This window comes from Pygocentrus nattereri, chromosome 17 (genome assembly GCF_015220715.1).
Source record: "Pygocentrus nattereri isolate fPygNat1 chromosome 17, fPygNat1.pri, whole genome shotgun sequence".
Taxonomy (NCBI): domain Eukaryota; kingdom Metazoa; phylum Chordata; class Actinopteri; order Characiformes; family Serrasalmidae; genus Pygocentrus; species Pygocentrus nattereri.
In genome coordinates, this window is record NC_051227.1 from 40,554,893 (window position 1) to 40,576,853 (window position 21,961).

General features: G+C 41.7%; 1 protein-coding gene across 3 annotated transcripts; it reads left to right on the forward strand.

Annotated features, from left to right (window-relative positions):
• The first annotated feature begins 1,474 nt into the window (after window positions 1-1,474).
• Window positions 1,475-21,439, forward strand: si:ch211-149e23.4. 3 transcript variants are annotated; one of them, XM_017723100.2, is made up of 14 exons: window positions 1,475-1,564; window positions 6,838-7,161; window positions 7,415-7,723; window positions 9,495-9,782; window positions 9,917-10,049; window positions 10,376-10,545; window positions 10,693-10,980; window positions 12,394-12,711; window positions 13,642-13,932; window positions 14,110-14,272; window positions 15,328-15,488; window positions 16,602-16,677; window positions 17,023-17,056; window positions 20,685-21,439. In XM_017723100.2, exons 1-14 carry the CDS (start codon window positions 1,537-1,539, stop codon window positions 20,814-20,816), a joined length of 2,715 nt encoding a protein of 904 aa, XP_017578589.1. In that variant the 5' UTR covers window positions 1,475-1,536; the 3' UTR covers window positions 20,817-21,439. The 3 variants fall into 3 exon arrangements, with proteins under 3 accessions (XP_017578589.1, XP_017578588.1, XP_037402419.1); XM_017723099.2 differs by lacking the exon at window positions 1,475-1,564 and adding an exon at window positions 2,652-2,814; XM_037546522.1 differs by lacking the exons at window positions 1,475-1,564; window positions 16,602-16,677 and adding an exon at window positions 2,652-2,814 and having other exon boundaries at window positions 17,032-17,056.
• The last annotated feature ends 522 nt before the right edge of the window (window positions 21,440-21,961 follow it).

Below are 21,961 nucleotides of genomic sequence, written 5' to 3' on the forward strand. Positions count from 1 at the left end.
GGATTTTATTTGCGAGGGGACGGATTTTATTTGCGAGGGGACGGATTTTATTTGCGAGGGGACGGATTTATTTGCGAGGGGACGGATTTTATTTGCGAGGGGACGGATTTTATTTGCGAGGGGACGGATTTTATTTGCGAGGGGACGGATTTTATTTGCGAGGGGACGGATTTTATTTGCGAGGGGACGGATTTATTTGCGAGGGGACAGATTTTATTTGCGAGGGGACGGATTTTATTTGCGAGGGGACGGATTTTATTTGCGAGGGGACGGATTTATTTGCGAGGGGATGGATTTTATTTGCGAGGGGACGGATTTTATTTGCGAGGGGACGGATTTTATTTGCGAGGGGATGGATTTTATTTGCGAGGGGACGGATTTATTTGCGAGGGGATGGATTTTATTTGCGAGGGGACGGATTTATTTGCGAGGGGACGGATTTTATTTGCGAGGGGACGGATTTTATTTGCGAGGGGACGGATTTATTTGCGAGGGGATGGATTTTATTTGCGAGGGGACGGATTTTATTTGCGAGGGGACGGATTTTATTTGCGAGGGGATGGATTTTATTTGCGAGGGGACGGATTTATTTGCGAGGGGATGGATTTTATTTGCGAGGGGACGGATTTATTTGCGAGGGGACGGATTTTATTTGCGAGGGGACGGATTTTATTTGCGAGGGGACGGATTTATTTGCGAGGGGACGGATTTTATTTGCGAGGGGACGGATTTATTTGCGAGGGGACGGATTTTATTTGCGAGGGGACGCGATGTCGTTCACTTTTTTTTAAAACCATGGCGCCTTAGGGGCTCCGTACTGTCTCAGTTAATGTCTTGGCTTTAAAAAGTCCTAACAAAATCTTTGTAAATATCTAAAGTCTGAATAATAAAAACCGTTTTTAACTGATTTTTTTTACTGTGGGACCGCAGTTTGAGCTAATTCAGCCTAGTTTGTACGTATGCCTGCTAGTCTGGATACGCGTTGGCGTAATGATGTAAAGCTGCGACTCTTCTATTGTAAACACGCTGTTTGTTGAATCGGGCATTAGATCAGTGCTGATTCACCTTTCTGCACATGCCGGCGTTTCCACCCCATTTGAAACTGAGAAACCTCAATAGCATTGGTGTGCGCCGTAGACTGAAACCCCTCTGATTATCCGTTGAATGAGTCAGGATGTCGTTGGAAACCTCAGGCTTCATTTCTGTACTCCACCAACAATGACTCAACAGTTTCTGCCTCAGCTTCCTCAGACGTTACCCCTCATTCGCTAAAACCGAAAGCTCTCCTGAAAAGACGAAGACTGAACCGTTTTTTCAAAACGTCTGCATTAGTCAGGCAGTGGGATGTAAACCGCCGTTCAGAGTGGTCTGATGTGGAATCGGTCATTGTGGAGAAACTCTTACAGTGGTGGTGATGGGACTGGGGGTCATGATGGGTATAGCCGCTGTATTTACTAGTTTTACTTTCATAACCTAAAATTTTATTCATTTACCTTTAGTTTCCACCAGTGAACTACACGTCGTCTGAGTTCTTATATGGAATGTGGAGCGTGGTCACATTGCGGTAAATCTGAAAAACTTCCTTTTTTGGGTGTGATTGTGCTGCACAACACCCGTGCACACCCCGTGCATGCCTTTTCACCATGAATATGCTTTTAAATATATTTTAGGCCAAAACTGTTGTAAAAGAATGTCTCAGGCACCTGCAACCACTTCATGTAGTATCACTTCATAACACTTTGAACACTTCTGACTCGGTAAGTGTCTCTGGAATGGAGCATGTCACACCAGACCACTCTGAATGATGGTTGGTGTCTCAACAAGTTCATTATACAATTTTGAAAATCAGTGGAATCCCTTAAAGCTCACCTAGTACTAAGCCACGTGTAGCTAAGTCCATGGGCTCATACACATATAGACAGATAGATAGAGAGAGAGATGATTTATTGGACTGCAAGCCTGTATTGGGTTTTATTGGCTTTTTGTTTCTTCCTCAGTAAAAAAATCATTTAATTTATTCAGTTTTATATGTTTGTTCTCTTATAATACTAAAGATTCTTCAAGTCCTATTCAGGCCAACTGAAAACAAAGATTGGAGGTTTTTTAAAGGAATGAATAAATTAAAGCAGGTGACAAACTCTGTGGGTTTTACAATGCTGGCCTACGTTGGGGTTTGGGGTTTGCAATACACACACATTTTCTGTCTGTCTCTCTCTGTGTATATCTCTCTCTCTGTCTCTCTCTCTCTCTCTCTCTCTCTCTCTCTCTCTCTCTCTCTCTCTCTCTCTCTCTCTCTCTCTCTCTCTCTGTCTCTCTCTCTCTCTCTGTGTGTATCTCGCTCACTGTCTCTCTCTCTCTCTCTCTCTCTCTCTCTCTCTGTGTGTATATCTCTCTCTCTGTCTCTCTCTCTCTCTCTGTGTATATCTCGCTCACTGTCTCTCTCTCTCTCTCTCTCTCTCTCTGTGTGTATATCTCTCTCTCTGTCTCTCTCTCTCTCTCTGTGTATATCTCGCTCACTGTCTCTCTCTCTCTGCATCTCTCTCTCTCTCTGTCTCTCTCCCTCTGTGTGTGTGTATCTCTCTCTCTCTCTCTCTCTCTCTGTTTCTCTCTCTCCCTCTGTCTCTCTCTCTCTCTAACCCTAACCTATTCAAATACTTCTTACCAGCTGACTCTGACCACTTTTTCTACACTCCCTAACCTGTTCAAGCACAGCAGCATCCCATCTGTCCTTGTTACATGACTTCAGCATGGCTTGTTTGATATTTGTCCTGTTAGTTGTTTTCTTAAACCTCTATCAGAGCATGGAAAGTCAAGGTAAGTTAACAGAGCTTTTATTCCTTTATTTTACCAAATGCTGCAGAGATCTTGATTATATGTGATGAAGCCTGACAGCTTGATAAGCAAGATTTACTGGAAGCTTTTTTTGTGATCCAGCTTTTTGTGCATTATGATTAGAATCAATCATTGAAAAAATGAATTTTCAGTGCAGTTTTCCAGCAGATGTTGAGCATTGTTCTTCCAGTATTCCCCAGGTTTATTGCAGTTTGTCCAATCAGTGCATCCTCACCTTTAGATACAGAACTCATGAAGATGTCAAAGTGTTTTCTTGAGGGTATTTGTGACTGATTTCTGTTGACGTGACAAATTAAACTGATTGCTTTAAGCATTTGTCCTCTATAGTAAGCATGCTATGATGAGTGTAATGCTCTTTGCAATGAATCTAGATGGTTGGTGGACTGAAGCTTTGAGGCTGTAAAATTTACTGCATGCAAAGCAGCCAAGACTAATGATACCATAGTAACAGCCATGCACTGTTTTACTACATTGAGCTTTATCCAAGATAGATTGTTTACCATTTTGTCCAAGTTTCTGAACACGTCATGTTTCAACAGGGGTCAAAATAGGGGCCAGTTTTATTTGTGGTTCCAGGTTTTTTGTTCCAACTAAGTAAGAGCAGATCAGAGACCAAACGAGTGGTTAATTTGTATGAAAACCTTGTGCCAAACAGGCCCTGGGTGACTGAGCACAATATAGTAATAATGAATTATGTCTATATATGTATGGATCGAATGCATCATTTAAATGCATGTACTAATGCAGATGCCCATATAAGGTGATGTTAAGCTTTCTTCGTTAGTGGGCCAGGTAATAACACTGTGGTTTGCTGCAATGTATGAATGCCTCAGTTGGAAACAAGCCAATATCAAGGCTTTACACCTCAAAGTCACATGACTTAACGCATTGAGAATGGCTCACTCTTTGACTAAGCAAAGTCCTACACACTGTTAAAGAAGTGAGGTGCTTTCCCCGTCATTTGGAGCCTTATGAAGCAGTAGTGATTTTACAAAGTGAAAGAGTTAGTGAACTCATAAGGGAGTGATTCCCTGACATCAGCTGGCTCGTGAAGAAGCCGTGCCCTTCAAGATTCTCTCAAGACAGCAGAGGGTACCGCAGAAATTTGTTGGGCACAGACTTTTTTATGGCTGCCCTGCTGCACAAGAAACAAGATCTGTCAGAATTTATTAAGTGTCCCCAACACTGACACTTACCTTAATTATGCTGGGTAGAAAGGATGTCTGTGGTGGGGGTGGCAGGGGAATGGAGGCTTGTAGTTTTGTTATTACCTTCACTCAGTACAGGAAGATGTATAGACATGCAGTGGCCTCTATTTCTGTTCTTCCTCTCTCTGGCTAACACATTAAGCATATTTATCTTCCAAAAAAACATGCATCTCCAAAAAAGCAACTTGTTTGCAGGAAAGGCAAAAACATTAACTTTCACTGTTAGTTAATGTAAAAAGTTTTTATATTATTATTATTAGTCAATTTGGAGCATTCTTTTGGTGCAATGATCAGGAAATTTTCATACAGTGTAAAGGGCTTAATGAAGTTCAAATGACAGAGGTTTTTTTTGTTTGTTTTTATGGGCCCTGATAACTACGAAACATGTTAAGGGTCCATATTCTATATTGTTCTTGTGTTTTATGTTTTCCTCTGAGCTTGACTTGTGATGTTGTGAGGTTTAATGTACCAAAACAATCATAATTCATTTTTATCTCTCTATACCCCTCAGAATTAAACATGCTGTTTTTGTTACTGTGCCTTTGTGATATCTTTCTGATGTCTGTATATGAGCTCGGTTCTGATTGGCTGCTCCATTCAAAAAGCAGTCTGGGCTCAAACACTTTACAGTGGTGCTTGGAAGTTTGTGAACCCTTAAGAATTTTCTATATTTCTGCATATATTTGACCTAAAATATCATCAGATTTTCACACAAGTCCTAAAAGTAGATAAAGAGAACCCAGTTAAACAAATGACACAAAAATATTCTTGGTCATTTTTTTAATGAGGACAATGTTTCAGTATTACAGATTTGAGAGTAGCAAAAGTCTGTGAACCTTTGCTTTCAGTATCTGGTGTGACCCCACACCACATCACACTACATCTACCTCACACTCTTCTACAACTCCATTTCCGTGCTGTGCTAAATGTAAACAAAAACAAAATGCGATGATGTGCAAATAATTTAAATCCCACATTTATTTGCAGATAGTACAAAAACAACATATCAAATGTTGAAACTGATTCATTTTATTGTTTTTTGAAAAATATATGCGAACAACATATTCCAAAAATGTTGGGAGGGTGGCAACCAAAGGCTAGTAAAGCTGTGTAATGCTAAAAATACCTGGTGTTTAATTAGCAACAGGTCAGGAACATGACTGGATATAAAATGAGCATCCCAGAGAGGCTGAGCCTTTTAGAAGTAAAGATGAGGAGGAGGTTCACCATTCTGTGAAAGGCTGCATGATCAAACAGTGCAGAGAACTTTTGTTTTTCCTCATCTACAGTACAGAAAATCATTAAAAGAATATGGAGAAATCTTTGTATGCATGGGACAAGGCCAAAAACTAGTATTTGTTGGTTGTGATCTGTCTGGGCAGACATGATTCTGTAGTGGAAATCACTGCATGGGCTCAGAAACACTTCTGAAAACCACTGTCTGTGAACACAGTTCATCACTGCATCCACAAACGCTGTTAAACTCTAAAACACAAAGAAGAACCCAAATATAAACAGGATCCAGAAACGCTGCCACCTTCTCTGGGCCTGCTGTGTCCTCTGGGCTGAAGACCACTCAGCTTGTTATTAGTGCACAGTTCAAAAGACAGTATTGATGCTGGTATGAGTGAACATGGTACAGGTGTCGTGCACATCTGTGAAGGTCCCATTAATGCTGAATGATATATACATGTTGTGGGAAAATATGCTGCCCTCCAGATGACGTCTTTTTCAGAGAAGGCCTTGTTGTATTAAAAGAGTCCGGGTGCTAAACTGACCTGCTTGCAGTCCAAACCAGTCACCCTTTGATAACTTTTGGCACATTGTGTAATGAAAAATACAACAAATGAGCCCCTGAACTGTTGAGCAGCTGAAATCCTGTATCAAACAAGAAACTGCAGTTGGTCTCCTCCTCAGCTCCCAAACACAAAGTGTTGTTAAAAGAAGAGGTGATGAAACATAGTGGTGAACATGCCCCCGTTTTCTGGAATGTGTTGTTGGCATTAAATTCAAAATATTTTTCAAAAAAACAGTAAAATTTCTCCGTTTCAACATTTGATATGATGTCTTTGTAGTATTTTCCTTTAAAAATATGGTTTACATAATTTGCACATCATTGCATTCTGTTTTTATTTACATTATGCACAGCATCCCAATTTTTTTGGAAATGGGGTTGTATTTCAAGTATTGAGCACTTTAAGCACTGGTTGAACATGTCTTTGTTTTCTGTTGCCAAACATCCGTATCCTGCAGTAAATATGTCCTAAAGGCTTGTGGGTCTTGTTTATGAACCATCCATTAAACAACCAAGCATGCACTAAATAACCTTCCTCACAGCTTAAGTGGGGGACAGAAGTTTGAACTTTGAAAATGTACTTAGAAAATCAACAAAACATGTGATTTGACCAGGATCGTCCTTTTACATACAACTGTGTGTGGCCTTTCTTATTCTTGGGGGGCAGTCATGGGCTGGAGGTTAGGGATCTGGCCCTGTGATCGGAAGGTCACCGGTTCGATCCCCAGGACTGACAGTCCATGACTGAGGTGTCCTTGAGCAAGACACCTAACCCCCAACTGCTCCCCGGGCACCGTGGATTGGGCTGCCCACCGCTCCGGGCAAGTGTGCCCACTGCCCCCTAGTGTGTGTGTTCACTAGTGTGTATGTGGTGTTTCACTTCACGGATGGGTTAAATGTGGAGGTGGAATTTCCCCGTTTGTGGGATCAAAAAAGTATCACCTATCTTATCTTATCTTATCTTATCTTATCTTTGCTTAGATTTGGACCGGAGAAACATTGTGCATGAGCAGAATGTGACAGGTGTGCTGGGGGAGGAGGTGTACTTGCACTGTCTTTACAAAGGCCCAAATGACATCATCTATTCCTCCTGGAACCGCCCTGAGACTACGAGTGTAAAGAAAATTGCTGGCTACAAATATGATGGCAATCCATTCAACAAAGACGGCTTCTCCACTCCAGCATCGAAGACCAACCTCACTGTGAAGGTGGGCATAAACAGCCTAGACATGGAGGGATGCTACATGTGTTCCTTCAGTTCTGATGAGGAAGAAATAAAGGAGACCACGTTCCTCACTGTCATTGGTGAGTACAGATGAACTGACGTTAGCGCTAGACAGAGAATTTCTGGCTGCCACTCAATAATGTCTTTGGGGTTTGTTACACACTAGGGGGCACTCCTGAGCAAGTCCTAAATGAATGGGTCCCTGTGGAGTGTTCTGTGCAAAATCATAGTTTGAAAATGTTTCCTCAATTTTGAATAGAAAATTTTCTGTACATGGAATTGCTGGACTGCTGATACGGCGTTGTCTGATCATCTTTGTATTTCCTCTCCAAGCCCGGCCTGAAATAAACACCCGTGTGGAGGAAGACGTTCTGAATGGAACTCACTACCAAACTGTCACCTGCTCAGCCTTCAAAGCCAAGCCCATGGCACACATCCACTGGGAGATCCGTGGTGCTCCTCTGAATGAGGATATTTTCTCCATGAACACCACAAACTCTAAATATCCAGACGGCACATCTAATATTATTAGTGTTCTGAGGTTCCCCATCATCCTGAACAATGAGAGTGGGGTCTCCTGTGTCGTCCACCATCCAGCTTTGACTGAACCCAACATGACTGATATAAATTTACAAAGGTTTGGTAAGTTTTGATCGGAATATTGCTTTCTGCGGATTTGCCTAGATTTCTGCCTAATTAAATAATTAAGATGTAAACAAGGTGTTTACCAGAGTGGTTTGGAGTGAAATGTGCACTTCTAGAGAAACTTACTGAGACAAAATTGTTCACAGTGACGGTGATGGTAACCAGACGCTTTCTCCGTTAAAAGCTAAATCATAGAAATCACGTGAAATGGTTATGAAGACACTGCCTGATGCAGCACATTGCTTTGAGATGAGGTTTAGGCCAAATTGTATTTTTCGAACATATCCATGGCTGCAAGATGTTGTAAGGCCAAGTAACTTTATTTTTTATGCATATTAAGCTCAGAAGACGTGTAGGTCACAGATGGTTTTGAATAATAAATGAATTCACTACATTTGCCCTGTAAATGTTGCATCCCATCCCACTGAATTCCCACTGAATTATGTAAAAATTGTGAAAAGGCGGTGAAATGAATAGCTATGATTGTTACAGCAGCATGGGAAGTGTGTATGTGTGGGTGCCGTGTCTTTCTGTCATGCGTACCTGACCCCACGCTACCATGCTCCAGGAGTTCTCTCTGTCGGCATATGTTTCCTGTCTGGCTCTAAATATTCACATCAGCTGTTTGCGCATAAACATCACCTCCCCTGAAGCTGCTGCTGGGCACTTACCGACTACTTCAGCATAAGAAACCGAGGTGCGAGTGGTTTCTATAGCATTTATTTCACAGCATATGAAACTGGGCACTGGGATCTGAATGAGTAGCTGCTTGGTAAACTCAAAATGATGTACACTGCCCATCAAAAGCTTGAGAAGGCCTATCAAAATGTTTTTCATATAACACATCGCAAAAATAATAACACATTATCCATGCACTGTCATGTTAAGAGTAATCAGCTGTTTAAACCACCATTGGAGTAAAAGCTATTCAGTATATATAGAAGCTTGGAACAGAAAACAGTGTCGACGCACATTCAGCGGGAGACTGTTACAGCTGCACTGTTACAGAGCTCAGAGAGTCATAGAGTTAAAGAGCACCGTGCACGATCTTTCTTATCTGCTGCTATAATGCTCTATAAGGAGTCTCCTTACTGCAGAGACGGTACTGATCTCCTGCTGTCTGAACTGTGCTGAATCACAACACATCGTATTACATGTTTCCGCCGGAGAGGTCTCCAAATCACCAGACTGTACATAGTGTGGCTTTAATGGAAAAGTAAAAGTGAAAATTTAACATTACTTGTAAAAAGTTGCTAGAGAAGGCATAAGCACCCCTGAGCTCCTGATGAGCCACATATGCCTGTACACTTTACGATTTTATAGTCTTTCCTCACTTGTGAAGAGTTTCTCTCACTTGGTCTTTATTCCAGTCTCTCACATTGCTCGCTGAACAGAAACCTGATAAACACTTGATAAAATCTCGGTGCTATTTTGAACTGTGGCTTCTCAAACAGCTGTTTTTCTCTTTCTGCAGCGTAAATATGCATTGATGTATATGTATTGTCATGTCTTGATCTGAGGGTGACAAATGAACTGCATCACTTTTGGAATGTTAGAAGTCATCACAGGTTATAATAACATTTAGTAAAGTTTGCATTAGTTGTTTTGGCTAAAAAAAAGAAAAAAGCTTCACACATTATCGGTATTATTTATACTCCAGTATTTTGTTACTAGTCCCGCCAGTCATATCTTATCTGTATAAGAAAAATCAGAGTCGTATTGAATCAATTCAAACTGAATCATTCATTCATTTCTATCTGTACTACAGCTTCTCCCAATGTATCCATGGAAATGGTGCTGAAACAAAAGGAAGGGAAAGACTTTCTGCAGGTCATCTGCACAGCGACAGGAGGGAGACCTCCTCCAGACATCAGATGGGTCCTGCCCTCATCTGCACACATGCTACTCTCTCAGAAACACGAGCTGGGAATTGAATCAATAGCGAGTTCTCACTGGTTTCCATCAGATCTTTACGAGGGTGAAAATGTCACCTGCATTTTTGGGTACCCACTTCTTCCTGCCTTGCACACAAGATCAGTGACTCTGCCCACATATCGTGAGTATCAGCGTGGTAATCCAGGTGGCTTAGATAGTTCACAGAAATACTGTGCATTTCACACACAAACACAACCACACCTACATAAACAGAGTGTGTTCCCTTTGTTTTATCTCTTCTATTGTCTTTTTTAGGTATCACCTCTCTTAAGCTGAGAACCCCCAGTTCTGAGAAGGACTTGGTGGTAGTAGAAGAGGAGAGCAGAGATGTCACAATCAGCATGGAAGTAGTGGGGAATGTGCCAAACTACACAATCAACTGTACCAAGTGAGAATTCTCAGTATATAACTGTTTTACTTTCGTGCTGTGGTTATAGTCCATGTGATTTCAGTACAGAGTGTTTTTAACACTAACAGAGCAGTAAAATATGCCGATGCGAAGTCAGTAAGAGCTGGAAATATCGTAAGCAATACCTTGTATCCAATGCAAACCTTAACAGGACGCTGGATAAGACCAGAGGAGTATGCTTAAACCTCACGGGGCAGGACTGATAGGGCAACTATTTTCTCAGCATTATGTGTGGTTTTGCATTGTTATTCTACACTATAAAGTCCACTAATCAAGTGTTAATTGTCAATGTTCACGGACTGCAGGGACGGAGAACCTATGCCTAAAGTTGTGGAAGTGATTGGCAGTGACATCTTAATTAAAGGCCCTGTTGGCTTTAACCTTTCTGGGCACTACCTGTGCCAAGCATCCTACCACAAGCAAACCGCCAACTTGGAGCTCAACATTGAAGTAAAGCCAAGAATATTATTACCAGGTACAACGCAGTCTTCAAAGCCCCTCAGATTCCATCCAAGTATGATACGTTGTGCTGTGCGTCGCTGTCATGCTGGCAGCTCTGTAACAATTCCTTAGATATCGGAGGTGTGTATGAACGCTAACATCTATTTCCTCTTCTTTTCAGCAACCTTTCCACCAAACATAAGTTTTCATCTCTGGAAAGAAGCTGGCAACATCTATATTGAGTGCGTGGCGTCCGAGTCCTCTCCCTCTGCAAATGTGTCATGGGTTCTTCCACAAGACCTTAATGGGACAATCCAGTCTAACATTACTTCCTCCAATGGATCGCATACTGTCCGAAGCATCTTAACCCTGCCTGTCTGTGTGTCCCAAGAGCTCAATGTCGAATGTGTGGTCGAGCATTTAGACTTAGATGGCCAGGAGAAGCGATCAGTTGTTCTCCCTACCTGTGGTACGTGAAATTTCAGTGCATGAGATCAGAACTTAAGCAGCCTTGAGACCCGGCCTGCACTGGCAAGCACCAACAGACATGTAATATACGGAGGACATATGATGGTCCCTGTCCATTGACTGACAGAACGAAATTTCAGGGGTGTAAAGAGAGGTAGAGAGAGAGAGAGAGAGAGAGAGAGAGAGAGAGAGAGAGAGAGAGAGGAACAGAGAGAGAGAGGTACAGAAAGAGAGGGAGGTACAGAAAGAGAGAGAGAGAGAGAGAGAGAGAGAGAGAGAGAGAGAGAGAGGAACAGAGAGGAACAGAGAGAGAGAGGTACAGAAAGAGAGAGAGAGAGAGAGAGGAACAGAGAGGAACAGTGACAGACAGAGAGAGAGAGAGAGAGAGAGAGAGAGAGAGAGAGGAACAGAGAGAGAGAGGTACAGAAAGAGAGAGAGAGAGAGAGAGGAACAGAGAGGAACAGAGACAGACAGAGAGAGAGAGAAAGAGAGAGGAACAGAAAGAGAGAGAGAGAGAGAGAGAGAGAGAGAGAGAGAGAGAGAGAGAGAGAGAGACCAATCAGCCGTGTTTATTCACTGATAATAATGCCGTTTTCTTTAGTTCATGTTAAATGAATACAAATGACCGTTTGGACGCGGGTCTGTTCCTCATGTGTGCTGGTCAAGTTCGCCTCTGTCCTTCTTCACTAAACTGGACATCCCTGTAGTGCTTTTCCTATCGGAACGGCTGTTGTTTGGTGAATCTTTGAAATTTAAAAGCGCTTCGTTATTGGTTTCTACGCAAACACGCTCATCATTTACTTTTACTCTGTAACGTTCTGAACATTAAAGTAGTGAAGTGAAAGTATTTCATTAAAAATTCACTCAAGTAAGAGTCAAAGTACTATGATTTAATTCTACTCTAAAAAGTACCGTTACAGGGAAAACTGTACTCAATTACAGTAACAAGAGTAAATGTAATTCATTACTTACCCCTCTGCAAAAACGTGCATCGCTGCAGATGGACCACAGTCGGTAACTGTATGCTTACACAGTTTACCTATATGGCAGGTGACCTGATAAACTGGGCGGAGAGTATATCTACAAGGTAGCCTTCTGGGTCACTTCTGCTTTATGTTAAAAGACAAGCCTACCTCCGCTAAGACTGAGCGACTGGAAAGAGCAATAGCAAGGAGACAGGGAGGTGGTGGGGCATAAAAGCCCCAGGGAACAAGGAAATGTAAAAATGGAATGCATATAGGAAGTTAGGTAGGAAGGAGGAGGAGTTTCAGGTGTTCTTCCACAAAAAAGTGGAGTTGTTTCACATCTGTAACACAATTATCAAAGACAGACCCTAAGAACAGAGTCATATTTCCCTTGTGGGAAAACATCATCACTGTCTCACTCAGTACTCTTTGTGTTTAATTCTTTGCAGCCGGCACCAACATTACCCTGCAGTCTCACACTGTGTGGGAGAATGGTGTTGCATATGCAGAGGTGAACTGCAGTGCAGACAATGCACCTCCTGCTGCCTCCATTGCCTGGGATACAGAGGACTGCGCAAGTGGCATCAGCGCCTCTGAGCTCGGTAGTTTTGTGAGACAGCCTGGAAGTCTGCAGGAAGATGCCGGGGGAGTTTGGAGCACTGCACGTCTTTCTGTTCAGGCCTATGCTGGATGCACAGTGACCTGTGTACTGAAGCACCAGGACCTAGGGAGACCAGAGCAAAAGAGCTTTCCTATCCCTTTAATAGGTGTGTTTTATGTCAGTGCACTGTTTCATGAATAGGGTGTAGTGCAGCGGTCTGCACACTACACACCTCACTGTTGGTCAGTAATAGTTACTACAGGCATATGAAGTGTTAGAAAGTGTTAAAGTTCCATCCCATAATGCTACAGCCATCCGTGAGTCCAGTGGTTCATAATTGGCCTCCGTATCTCTGTGTGCTGGACGGCCCTTCCTTTCCTCCATCACTTAGGAAGATGCTGTTCAGCTGTTCTGTTAGCTCATGTAGCTGAATTGGCAGTTTGCACTTACATCCAAGCACATTGAGCTGCCTGATATCTTTGCTTTAGCTGCCGTCTGAAAGATTGGGGGTGGTTCACACGTCTTGGAGCCTTCACTCCCCTAGCTTGGAGAGTGGGGAAGAAAACTGGTCAAAAATCCAAAAACAAACAAAAAAACTCTTAAACTTTCTTAATTTAGCTGAGGAACCAAGGCATGTCCAAAGTTTGGAGTCCAAAGTTTGCTTTTTTTAGTTTTGCACTAGACCTACGAGGCCTATGTGGTTGACATGTAAGCTAACAAACACCTGCATTAAATAAAAGTTGTTGAGAAATCTCAGATAGAATTGTTTACGTGGTTTCTGTTGCTGTATGGCAGTTTAGCTATATGATGTACTTTTGTCCACAAAACCACAGAAGCAAACCTGTTTGAGATTGCTCAGCTCGATGCGGTTTGAGGCAAGGATGCGATGACTTGGGTAGGCAGTTTGCATGAAGGTAGTTGATGAGGTACAAGTTTCCATTATGTGTTAGCTACCTTAGGCTTATAGACCCAGTGTACAGCTAAAAGACAAAGACATCAAACATGTCTGGGCTTATGGACTGCATGTGGGGTCCCACCACTTAAACTGGTGGAACATAAGGTGTGATGTTAACCACTGTAACCCGTCTCCTCTTAGGTCGCCCTGCAATTCAATTGAATGTTGGTGCATTGAGAGACTCTGCACTCTGGGCTGCTGTGTGTGAGTACAGAGGCGATGCGGTTGTACCCAACATCTCCTGGGTCATTTCCAACCACAACAACACCATAATATCTGCAAACTTTCAACCTACATATGAGGGCATTAAAGTCTTAGTCAATACCACGTTTGAATTTCAACTGCACCAGTATGAGGGGAAGAACTTGACATGTGTGATCCAGCACAACTACGGGGAGGAAGAAAGAAGAACCGTACCTGTCCCAAAATACAGTAAGTATGTTCCTATGAAAATATGTCTCTAATGCGATTTGGATTGTTTATTTTATCCATGCGTGGACGCAGTACCCTGGGCCAGATGTTTGTGTCACATGCAGTAATCTAAAACAGTTCTGAGGCAGTGAATGGTTTCATGATTTTAACTCTGGAGGAAATCTGCTTTGTCTGCAGTTCTCTCATCCATCGTGGTTTTAAACAAAACCAGTCTACTGCATGGGAACCACGGGCAGCTCACTGCAGTGAACAGAATAGCACTGCAGGAAGCTCTTCCTCATCAGAGGATCGTTTTCAAAGTCATTGGAAACACGCCGCGGTCTCTTTTTAAATGTTTCAGGTATGCTCAGTCAGCTTTACTAAGTGTGTTCATGCATCAATTCCAATATAGCATTGAAGGAATGTATTACAGATTACCCTACTCAGTTTCTACACACATACCAGACTGTGCCAAAGGATTAGACACCTAAGCACACTTTTTAAAACTTGGCAGTTGTAAAAATGTATTTTTAGGATAAATGGAAATAAATATAAACAGTAAAACAGCAAAAAGAAGAATTTTTTATTTGTAAAAAAATTGAAGAGCAATGTTTGGTTCTTGATTTCTTCTGCATGCCACTAGCCGTTACATTCATCAAGAACCTTTGAGTTAACATAATGAAGCCTTGATTAGACAAGCTATGCGTTTAATATTAACTAAGGAGGAGAAGTTTGGAAATGATGCAGTGAACACATTAACATATGTAAAATCTTAGTTTATTATGATTGTATTTTTGTAATATTAGTGTTATATATTTTGTGTTTTTCCTGAGAAATTAAATGGCTGTTTTTTTTAAAGTTCAATCGTTTGTACAGTACTGTGTGAGTGTATGTATGTATGTATGTATAATATATGTATATATAGGGTTAACAGTGTAATAGTATATCAAAACAAATCAAAATAAAATTCAAAAAAGTCCAGCTCAATCTGCTAACAGACATTTTCTTCGATTTTACACCAGAAATATGAGAGATCGCTATGCAGTTAGAACTGAATGCCTACAATTCGCCTCAAAGTGTCTTGTTAAGTTGTCAATAATCTCAAATAGACTTGCTTATATGGAATCTGGCATTATGGAATATTGAAAGAGACCTAAAGACTTAGGACGCCATGCATGGACACTATATTTAGTTTTTTTTTTTTAATCCTGACTCAGTAATGCTACTTCTTTTACTTTGCTAAGGTGCCATTAACATGCTTTGGCTTCATTAGGGTCTTAGCTCCAATAAGAACTAAAGGTACAAATTTCAGACACAAAACAAGTGTTGGCTAGTTTATCTACATGTGGGGTGAAAGAACGACTGGCTGAATGTATTTTTTCACCAAACTTTCTCTTTAATATAACTGCCTCTCAGAGCTGATGGATCAGCTGCACACACTGTTGATTTGGCCCTGGTTTTTGCGGAGTTGGTGTCAGAGCAGGACACTGGTTTGTACACATGCCACGCTTCATGGTACCATCTCAAGGCCACGGTCTTCATTCAGGTGGACGTAACCAGCCAGGAAACTCATACGAGTGAGTATGGCATCATCTTAAGAGTCAGTGGTGTGTTAAAGTAGTCGCTTGACAAAAAATCTAATTTACGCAATTTTCCCTTCATCCTAAATGTAGCTGGAGTGGCCAGCTGAACATGACATGACCCGGTTCCTCAAGGCCCTCAGAGTTAAGGGGAAATTCTATTTTTCACAGTTTCTGAATAATTCAGTCATTGAGATGTAAACAAAGTCTGTCCCAGTGGTTTGGTGTGAAATGTTCTGTTCTAGAGCAACTGACCGACTCCAGTGGCGGCGATAGGAACCGTCATGATATCTACATGATAACACAAATGACTATTTAAATTAGTCTCCTGAGTGTTTATACGTAAATGCTGATCACGGTAAAATAGTGGTATATCTTGATTATGTTTTCTTTCAGGGCTGCTTTGCCTTTCAAAGCCTTGCATGCTGCCATAAATGTTTTGTGAAAATGTGTTTTTTTAGATCAGAAGCTTTCCTCATAACTATCGAACAACAGTGTCTTAGGCATCGGGCGTTCATAACCATCACGTCATTCACTTTCTGGGAGGGAGCTTTTAAAGGCATTAAACTCTTCAAATGTCTGGTTCCCATCACCACCACTGTCAACAATTCTGACTTCTTTAGATTCTTCCAATCAAACCCCTCTAAATGACTTTGTTTACATCTTTACTATTTAATTAATCAGGAATCTTGAATAATCTCCGAAATTCCCCTCTGAATTCATAATGAAGTGTTGCTGCACCAAAAAAAAAAAATCACAATGCTATTTTCCCCTTTCCACTAAAAGTAGTCAAAAAATCACATGGCAAAACTTGAATCATCTTGAAGCCAGAAATTTGTACATACTGTTTCAATTGTAGTGCAGTAAGTTTCCATAACTTGTTGGCTACTTTAGGCTCATAATTCCAGCTCGATACTATCAAAGCAGAGTTCAGACACTAAACATGTCTCGGCAGAATGTGATTTTCTGTCCTGGTGAATGTAACGATGATGCTTTTGAGGAACAGGGCCTTGTTCTACTCATCCTGGCCACCTCAGAAGCCTTTTAACTGCCTCACTCTGAAGTCACGTTGGCGTGCTCTTTCATGTTCTTTGTTTTTTCTGCACACAGTGACATTTATCCTCATCTGTTTCTCCTCTGCTTCTGCGATCACCCTCTTCTTGTTCGTCACGATGTGCGTGCTCTGGTGAGTCGCTCTTCATTGTACCTTCATTGCACAGGTAACCAACAGCTGCTTTGTTGGACTTAAAAACATAGGTGAGACTACAGACAAAACAGGAAGCGAGGTAGCACACCTAGACCAATAACGTGCCATGCTATTCATAAACAGGATGTGCAGTGGTTTATATAGACTGGGTACGTATCGCCACATTAACCACAACTACACCAATCGTTCAGCAAAAACAGTTTCTTTATAGCACTAGATTGGCAACCTGTGATTTCTACATCTGCACAAGTGGCATCGACTGCAATCGACTGCTCTCACAAATGTGTCATAAAGTAACAGTGTCCCATCTTTCGTTCATTACAGCAAACGAAGTGGAGAGAGTCGCTCATCAAACGAGGTATTCACAGTGGTACATTCTTCATGCTTGACCAGTTTACAGTTTTTCATTTGTTATTTTAGCACAGTCTCAGTTTAGCACAACCCTCGTGGAGGCTGCACTGCACAGTTTCATGTTTTCCCTGCTAATAAAGCTCAAGAATGTTTTGATCAGTAGTTATTGATCAGAGATCCAGTTGTTGACACCAGAACGGCAAGGAGTTTTGGAAATGAATGAGTAAAACACAGTCAATCTGAAAGTATTCTCGTCTGAAAGCACAACTCCATCTAAACCTTACCTCCACAATTTCCTCTATTTTGGCACATTATATTTGCAACACTACATGGTTTCAGATCCTCGTTTTCATCTTTTGAACCAGAAAGGTTATTGAGTACCAACTGAGCCTGTGTGAAAAAGTCCAAAACCTTAAGCTTGTTTCCTTTTTGGTTTGCTCTTGTGATTTTGGTGTCTTGCTCCGTGAATCAGCTGCGCTTGAGTTTCAGATGATGGACTGATAACCAGACATTCTGCTGCAGGATCTTCTGGTAGAGAGCGTAGCATAGAGAGCATTAGCTTCTGTGAAGTCGTCCAGGCCCTGCAAAGCTTCACTACCACCACCATGTTTAAGTGTCGATATTATGTTCTTATTGTGCAATGCTGAGTTAGCTTTACGCTAGGTGTTCCGGGACCCCTGTTTTCCGAAACGTTCCATGTTCGACTCATCAGTCCACAGAATATTATTCTTAACCCTCTGGGGCTCATAAAGCTGTTCCTCTGGGATAGTGGTGGTTTCCGTGTTGTAACTCTTCCATGGATAGCATTTCTTGCCTAGTCCCTTGGTAGAATGTAGGGATCATGAATGCTGACCTTATCTGAGGTGAGAGAGGCCTCTTTTGTGACTTACTAGACGAGTTGTCCTTGTGATCTTGGAGGAATTCTGGGAGGCCAGCAGTTTCTAGGAAGATTCCCCATTGTTCCAAGTTTTCTCCCTTTGGACTTAATAGCTTTCACTGTGGTTCAGTTGAGGCTTTCCTGGCTGATATTTTCCAATAACATTCTTTTTCATCTTTTAGCTTGTGTGACTTTGCAGGAAAGGTTCTATATAAGTTATACTCAGATTTAACAGGGCTGGCAGTAATCAAGCCTGAGTGTGTCTAGTTTATTTATTGAGTAACAAATGAAATGCATTTAGAATTTTCAAAATTTGAGAGGTATACACAGTTTGACAATAATGTCCTTGGGTTTGTGAAAGGCACTATATAAATGTAAATTATTATTATTATTATTATTATATGCAAATTGGAAATACAAAATTGTATTGTATATTATTTATGTGGAAATTTTGTTTGCATTTGAATTAGGTAAACACCATTTTTCAGTGTACTTGTGTTCTTTTTTTTTAGTATATAAATCTCTTATCTCCAAACCTCAGACACCAAATGTGTTGGCTGATTGATTACATTTGGGGAAAAACTGTAAATTATATTTTTCACAGAACTATTCCTTTGAAGTGCATAAGTAAATGTTACGCACAGTATAACTCAGATGCAGGGCAAACATGAAAGTGCATTTACAACCCCAATTCCAGTGAAGTTGGGACGTTGTGTAAAACCTAAATAAAAACAGAAAACGATGATCTGCAAATCCTTTTCAACCGATATTCAATTGAACACACTACAAAGACGAGATATTTAATGTTCAAACGGATAAACTTTATTGTTTTTTGCAAATATTCACTCATTTTGAATTTGGTGCCTGCAACACGTTCCAGAGAAGTTGGAACAGGGGCAACAAAAGACTGGGAAAGTTGAGGAATGCTCAAAAAACACCTGTTTGGAACATTCCACAGGTGAACAGGTTAATTGGAAACAGGTGAGTGTCATGATTGGGTATGTTACGGCATGGGCTCGTCCACACCCCGCAACATAAGAAGAGGGACACAACACAAAAGGTTGAGTTTAAACCAAAGAATACTTTTATCCAAAAATGTCTAGGGTATGAATGCAGTGTTAGTCGTGAACGAGTGGACGTATGTTTGTGTCAGTAGATGATATATGTAGAGGCAAAAGAAAAGAAGAAAGCGAGAAGGGGGAGGGGAGAAAGACAGATAAATCAAAGAGCCTGAAAAAAGAAAATAAACCATGCCTACACAAAGAAAGAAGGTGCCTCTGGGAGGGACAGATCCACCACCTTTTAAGCTATACCTCTTACCAGGTGCCCTCAATGATCTAATTAGACTAATCAGGCCTAGCTCCGCCCGTGCACTGGCAAACTAGTACCTGAAGGGAGCACAGGGGGTCGTCACAGGTATAAAGGGAGCATCCCTGAAAGGCTCAGTCGTTCACAAGCAAGGACGGGCGAGGTTCACCACTTAGTGAACAACTGCGTGAGCAAATAGTCCAACAGTTTAAGAACAACGTTTCTCAACGTGCAACTGCAGGAATTTAGGGATTTCATCATCTACAGTCCATAATATCATCAGAAGATTCAGAGAATCTGGAGAAATCTCTGCAGGTAAGCGGCGAGGCAGAAAACCAACACTGAATGCCCGTGACCTTCGACCCCTCAGGCGGCACTGCATTAAAAACCCACATCATTCTGTAACGGATATTCCCACATGGGATCAGGAACACTCCGGAAAACCACTGTCAGTGAACTCAGTTCGTCGCTCCATCTACAAGTGCAGGTTAAAACTCTGCCATGCAAAGCGAAGCCAAATATCAACACCACCCAGAAACGCCGCCGCCTTCTCTGGGCCGAGCTCATCTGAGATGGACTGACGCAGAGTGGAAAAGTGTCCTGTGGTCTGACGCGTCCACATTTCACACTGTTTCTGGAAATCATGGACGTCGTGTCCTCCGGGCCAAAGAGGAAAAGGGCTGTCCGGATTGTTTTCAGTGCAAAGTTCAAAAGCCAGCACCTCTGATGGTGTGGGGGGTGTTAGTGCCCATGGCAGGGGTAACCTGCACATCTGTGAAGACCCCATTAATGCTGAAAGGTCCATACAGGTTTTGGAGCAACATCTGCTGCCATCCAAGCAGCGTCTTTTTCAGGGACGTCCTGCTTATTTCAGCAAGACGATGCCGAGCCACATTCTGCACGTGTTACAACAGCGTGGCTTCGTAGTAAAAGAGTGCGGGTACTAGACTGGCCTGCCTGCAGTCCAGACCGTCTCCCATTGAAAATGTGTGGCGCATTATGAAGCTCAAAATACGACAGCGGAGACCCCCGGACTGCTGAGCAGCTGAAGCTGGACATCAAGCAGGAATGGGAAAGAATTCCACCTACAAAGCTTCAACAATCAGTGTCCTCAGTTCCCAAACGCTTATTGAGTGTTAAAGGAAAGGTGATGTAACACAGTGGGAAACACGCCCCTGTCCCAACTTCTCTGGAACGTGTTGCAGGCATCAAATTCAAAATGAGTGAATATTTACAAAAAACAATAAAGTTTATCCGTTTGAACATTAAATATCTCGTCTTTGTAGTGAATTCAATTGAATATCGGTTGAAAAGGATTTGCAAATCATCGTCTTCTGTTTTTATTTATGTTTTACACAACGTCCCAACTTCACTGGAATTGCGGTTGTAAATGGGGCCTCACTCCAGTTGTGTAAACAGCGTAACCACAGCTCGTATATTGTCTGTGCAGGTCAGGAAGCAGCGAGAGTCCCTGGCTGGCCTCATGCAAACCCCTTGCTCCCCAGAGCTCAATGGAAAAGGCCCAGAGTATGCAGAGCTGGTGCGCTACTCCATAGTGATTGATGTGAAAAGCCCTGTTTGAGCCCACGGCTTCAAGATTTCAGGAGGACATGTCCTGTGTGATGGTTTGAGGGGAATTTGAGTAGCTGCAGGCCACTTTCAGGATGCTATATAGGAATGTGAGTCAGTTTGAAAATAAATGCAGTTTTTGTTTGAAATTCACTGTGAGTTTAAAAAATCATTCTGTAAGTACTGACTGTTATTACTGATAATTATAAGTGGCTAATTACAAGGAGGTGCTGCTGGGAGGAAAAGACCCTGAATATATCCAGCGCTGTGCTACTCCATAATCATCAATGTGGCAAGCACTGTATGAGAGCAGGACTCCAAGATCCATTGTCAATAAGTGGCTCATCATGTTTGAATGGGATTTAAGTAGCAGTACGCCACTATTGACTTGCCATGTAGGAATGTGAAAGCATTACAAATATCCTCAACTTGAAATTTTTTTGTTAGAATTTCTGTTTGTTTTTAGATACTTTCATATTCTTCTTAACGTTTTGATGAACCTGCACAAAAATGTATTTGCTGTTAAAAGTATTGGTCACTGGACAACTTAGGTTTTATAGATCTTGTGTCTTACACTTTTTTCTGTACTGTATTATGTGTAAATGCATTAACTCATTAAAAGGCATTAAAGATTTCTATGCTTGGTCATCACTCCATCCCTTCAGGCGCACGAAAAAGTCAAAACTAAGCCCTGATTTTTTTTTTAATTAATATATTAAAATAAATGTTTTCCCCATAACTCTGTCATCAGACTGACTAGGACACCGGACTCTGTGTCTGACACTCTCTGCTGAGCTGCTAACAATCAATGAGGGGTAAAGGGGGAGGAGTGTGAACCCTCTGCAGCAAGAGCAGTTCACACTTCTCTGAAAGGGCACCCATGTTGAGACCTAACCAGTAACAATTTCTTTGGTATCTGTAACAACTGGGAAGTTGAGGCAGGACCCATATGGCTTTATTTGGATCAATATAACATTCGTGGTTATTACAGGCAGGGGTCAGTGTTCATGCAGACAACCAGAGTCCAGGCAAATCTATATTGACCAATTACAGGGACAAAACACAGAGAAGCTGAGGAACAGAAACGTGGCTCAGAGCTCATATGAAACAGCAAGACTTTTTCAATGACCAAACCAATATGCACAGGACATAAAGACA

Excerpts from the sequence above, each read along its gene's own strand:
- si:ch211-149e23.4 (XM_017723099.2), top strand. The coding sequence starts at position 2,748 with ATGGCTTGTTTGATATTTGTCCTGTTAGTTGTTTTCTTAAACCTCTAT. Across the intron at positions 7,724-9,494 it reads TATAAATTTACAAAGGTTTG|CTTCTCCCAATGTATCCATG; the intron begins GTAAGTTTTGAT and ends TCTGTACTACAG. Across the intron at positions 14,273-15,327 it reads TCTCTTTTTAAATGTTTCAG|AGCTGATGGATCAGCTGCAC; the intron begins GTATGCTCAGTC and ends ACTGCCTCTCAG.